We start from the raw sequence: 266 nt of genomic DNA on the forward strand, positions 1-266 counted from the left end.
CCTCCCGGACGCGCACGCAGCGCCCGTTCTCGCAGCCATTGAGGATCCCGCACTCCTCAGCCTGCAGCCCCTCGAAGCCCTCGTAGAGGCCTGGAGGGTGGTAAGATGGTGTTAGAGCAGGGTGACCCTCCACGTGTGGAGGGGACATTGGGCACACAGCAAGATGGTACTGGTGAGGCCAGGACTAACTCAGCAGCCAGGAGCGGAACCTGGAGCACCCTGGCTGGGGTGGAACTGCCAGGCAGTGCCCACGGACACAGGCTGGC

General features: G+C 65.0%; 1 protein-coding gene across 1 annotated transcript in view; it reads right to left on the reverse strand.

Annotated features, from left to right (window-relative positions):
• Positions 1-10: 10 nt before the first annotated feature.
• Positions 11-266, reverse strand: part of LTBP2 (latent transforming growth factor beta binding protein 2) — a gene marked incomplete at both ends in the record, with an annotated part of 59,672 nt that continues 59,416 nt past the window's right edge. The window contains one exon of the mRNA XM_010017594.1: positions 11-90. Coding sequence (XP_010015896.1) covers positions 11-90 — 80 coding nt within the window. The remainder of the gene's footprint in view (positions 91-266) is intronic.

The sequence above is a fragment of the Nestor notabilis genome, unplaced genomic scaffold, assembly GCF_000696875.1.
Source record: "Nestor notabilis isolate BGI_N333 unplaced genomic scaffold, ASM69687v1 scaffold4567, whole genome shotgun sequence".
In the NCBI taxonomy this organism is placed as follows: Eukaryota; Metazoa; Chordata; class Aves; order Psittaciformes; family Psittacidae; genus Nestor; species Nestor notabilis.